Source organism: Elephantulus edwardii, unplaced genomic scaffold (genome assembly GCF_000299155.1).
Source record: "Elephantulus edwardii isolate Elephantulus edwardi_28Jun2011 unplaced genomic scaffold, EleEdw1.0 scaffold00135, whole genome shotgun sequence".
NCBI classification, from domain to species: Eukaryota; Metazoa; Chordata; class Mammalia; order Macroscelidea; family Macroscelididae; genus Elephantulus; species Elephantulus edwardii.
Window position 1 is genome coordinate 2441072 of NW_006399885.1, and position 4064 is coordinate 2445135.

Consider the following 4064-nt stretch of genomic DNA (forward strand, 5'->3'; position numbering starts at 1 on the left):
AAAAAAAAAAAACAAAACTAAGTTTTAGGTTCTATGTCTTCTTAGTAACATGCTAGCTTAGATTTGATACTCCTTTCTCCTCCACCATTTATGTGAGAAACACTTCCAACTGCTTAATTCTCACAGACAAAGCTTTTTGTGTCTTTAAAATTGCATTTTAAAATGACCTAATTTTCAAAATTTGTGAAACTGCCTGCCATGAGCACACTAGGAAAAATTCCCTCTAACATTAACTGATGAGAAAAATTTGATAATTCTAGCTTTGAATCCTCATGAATAGTATTTTGACACTGCAGCTGAAATGCATTTATTAAGTGAAAATGTTAAGTAGTAAAAATGATGACTATCGGGGGGAAAAAAATTCAAAACAATGCTATACTCAACAAAATCAGTTCTGAAAAAAAAGTCTCTTTAGAGGAAGATAGAGCATATTTTCAGAGGTCATACTTCCTGCTTTGCCCAGACAAATTCCTATTTTTATGCAATAGTTCTTTAAAAGCAAAGACCCTTTTTCCTACTCTCAAAAGCATTCTGGTTTGGAAGACAAAATAAAAAAAACACATACATACTTAGCCCCCAATTAAAACAATTAATTAAAATTTCTATTCCTTTATGCTGGTTTGAGTTACTACTATATCTACTACATTTGCATGCTGTATGACATATATATAAAACTTGCTTTCTAATAAATGCTCAGATACTGAAATAAAGGAATCACAAGAAGCATACCTTCTGGCATATTCATTCTGGCCTGTGCCAGTAGCTTGTTCTGGATCCATCCCCACAAGACGCGTTGGAAAACTGCAACCATCACCTAAGCTGCATAATGAAAAACAGGAGTAACACCATTTAAGTTCTACGGAGCTGAGTCAAAGGGGCCAAATGTGACATGACACCTGTTTTTCAGAGGCACATGGTATAAATTGCTATTAACATAATTTCAGAGATTAATTATTAAGATTTTTAATTTAGAGAGTATACTTTGCTTTTTTTTCTCTGTATAGTCTTTTAAGTGGCAAAAATCTCTTTGCAGGGGCACAAAGCTTTTCTTGATCTATGAACATCAAATCAAGACGCACACATCACAATTAAGATAATGAGATCCAGAATACAACATCAAAACTAGGCACGCAAGTATTTGGGGGAACTGAATCATATAGGCTAGAAGTGAAATCCAAGATTTAAAAATCTACATATTTATTGACTCAACAAATAAGTCGCTGGTTGTGTGTGATGTTACAGGTACCACTTAAAGCACTAGAACTGTAGATGTGAACAAAAATATCTCTGCTCTCATTATCATAATCAGAAAAGCTGTGTAGCTATCTTTTACTTTGCTGTTCTACAAACATCACAGCTGTACACAACAGGGACTTCCAGGCAAGATGGATAACTGGTAAAACAAGAAAGCAGAACAATAGAGAAAACATCTGTTTGCAACCACGCAGAACAGACAGCACAGTGCTCTCTGAAAGAAGAAGAACAAGCCAAATGAAACCCAGCTTGTGCGTCTCTGCATCGAGATGACAGAGGTGGGGGTTTGCTGAGCTGTAGGGGGTTGGGAGGGTACACGCACAGAAAGTGCTACAAAGATCTGCACAAGGGTGCATATAAATCTGACTAAGTGGCACATACACACTTCTGAGAAAAGAGATAGGAAATGGAAGCTGAGCAGTTCAAAGTTCCCACGAGGCTGGGGACGTACAGATTGGCCCAGCATGAGCCAAGACATCTCACACAACATGCCGCTTTGTGCCAGTGGACTTTCACTTCAATTGATGTGGTTTTCAAGGGAAAAAGGGCATTTTAACTCCAAGTAAGCTCAGCATAAGCCTCAAAAGGACTATGCTGAAACACAAACAAAACCTGACAATACAAAATTCACATTCTTTAAAGGAAGACAATAAAACCCAGAGAATTCAATATGCTAACACCCAAAAGGCCCAGTATTCCACAAAACACTACTAGATCTGCAGATCAGCAAGAAAATGGGTTCTGTCAATAGAATAAAAGCTGGTTTTTAAAGGAAAAAAAAACCAAAAAACAAAACCCCAAACAAAAACTTGGGTTTTTCTCTGAAAGTAGGAAAAAAAACCCAAACTCCAAGCACCAGAAAAACAAAACTAGAGGGAAAAAAAAAATCCACAATAAAAGCCCAGAAATGACAGTGAAAATTCTAAAGACTATCAAATTGATTAAAAATATGTCTGTGCAAACAACATATGCTGGTGAGGTTGTGGAAAAACTGGAACTCTCATTCACTGCTGATGGGAGTGTAAAATGGTGCAACCATCCTGGAAGGCAGTATGGTGCTTTCTAAAAAAGTTGCAAATAGAAATACCATTTGACCCAGCAACTACACTTCTGGGAATATACCATAAAGAAACCAGAACCACCACCCAAGCAGATATAAGCACACCCATGTTGATTGTGGCTTGCTCACAATAGCAAAGAGTTGGAAACAACCCAAGTGTCCATCAACAAATGAATGGATAGAGAAGTTATGGTATAGTCACATAATGGACTATTATGCAGCACTGAAAAAGGAATTAATGAAATATTATACAAAGTGGGTGACTGTGGAGGATATTATGCTTAGAGAAATATCTCAGTCACAAAAGGACAAACACTGCATAAGGCCACTGTTATAAAACAGGACTAATATGGGTGTTGGAAACAGAAGAGGGAGAAAACTGTATAAAAGGAATATATGATTAGGTATTATTGGCATAGCATGAGTCCAGAATAAGAGCTTCGTAGTAAAATGGACTGGGATGGGGTGGGGTGATACTGTATAACAATGAAAGAATTTTTTTCCCCCAAAGACAAAAGTGAACTGTGAGGGGACAGGGAGGAAAATGTGCAACAATGACTGAATGGAAATCCAAGTTCTCTACAAACTTTCACCAAAATTTCAAATAAAAAAAGGATAAATAAAAGTGTGAATATTTGTATGAAATGACTAGAATGAACAGAGAAACGGGAGGATAAAAAAAGAATTGAACTGAACTTCTAGAGGTGAAAAAAATAGTCTCTAAACTAAGGATGCATGGGATTGGTTTAATGGAATAGACACTGGAGAAGGTGAGTGAAATAAAGCAACAGAACCTGTCTAGTGTGAAGATGGAAAAAAAACAGGGCCTGGGACAAAATAACAATGACCAAGAGTCACCGGAAGCCACCTGACACGTGTGTGGGGAGATGCAGGAAAGATGTGGCTGGGGGGAGGAGGATGGGAAGCAGCAGGTAGAAAAATTTTTAAGATGGAGAAGAAGTATTCAAATTTGATGAAAACTATAAACTCATTGACTGAAGAAGCCTAATAAAACTCTGGTAAGATAAACACAGAGAAAACCACCCCAACAGACAATGTAATCAAAGTGCTTAAAATCTGCAGCGAGAAGGGAAAAAAGGGGCACATTACAAACCATACTGACTTTTTGTTAGAAACAAAGCAAATCAGAAATGGCACAGTATCTTCAAAGACAGGGCAAGGTTTTGGTCTGCTGATCATAGGGCATCTGCTCTTTTTCATATGGTGGTGACTATGAGTTGTAGTTGACTAAATGGTACCTGAAAACAATAAATCTTCAAAGGAAGAGGAACAAGGAGCAAACTACTGGGGACTTTGAATCTTATGTTTAGGAAAACTATCTTCTTAAAAGAAGGGTTAAAAAAAGAGGGGTGTGTTGTTTTCCAAAGCCGAAAAAAATATGCACTACAAGGGCACTGAATATAGTACACAGAAGGAATACAGTAAATTAAATTATCCAAAAAAAAGAAAGCATTCATGAGTGGTGTAAGAATTTCAAAACCAAACCAGTTGCTGTTTTTTACATACTGATCAAAAGGGAGAAAATTCTCATAGGCTTTCTAGAAACTATGGAAGGTAGACAATAGATTTCCATACTTAGTTGGGGATGAACTGTACTATTTTTACTCCAAAACTAAATGAGAATATATATACTTGACGATATTCATAGTATCTTTCATCCCCTAAAGGCCAATGATTTTAGGCTAGCCAAAGTCATTAAGAGAAAAAAAGAAAAATTTAGCATTCAAAT

The 4064-nt window shown here is 36.7% G+C and overlaps 1 protein-coding gene across 2 annotated transcripts in view; it reads right to left on the reverse strand.

The window, feature by feature from the left end:
- The window catches only part of ZDHHC20 (zinc finger, DHHC-type containing 20), an 80961-nt gene that overhangs the window by 3968 nt on the left and 72929 nt on the right, over positions 1–4064 (reverse strand). For both annotated transcript variants that reach the window (XM_006894105.1, XM_006894106.1), the window contains exon 10: positions 730–819. In XM_006894105.1, the coding sequence (XP_006894167.1) occupies positions 730–819 (90 nt within the window). The remainder of the gene's footprint in view (positions 1–729; positions 820–4064) is intronic.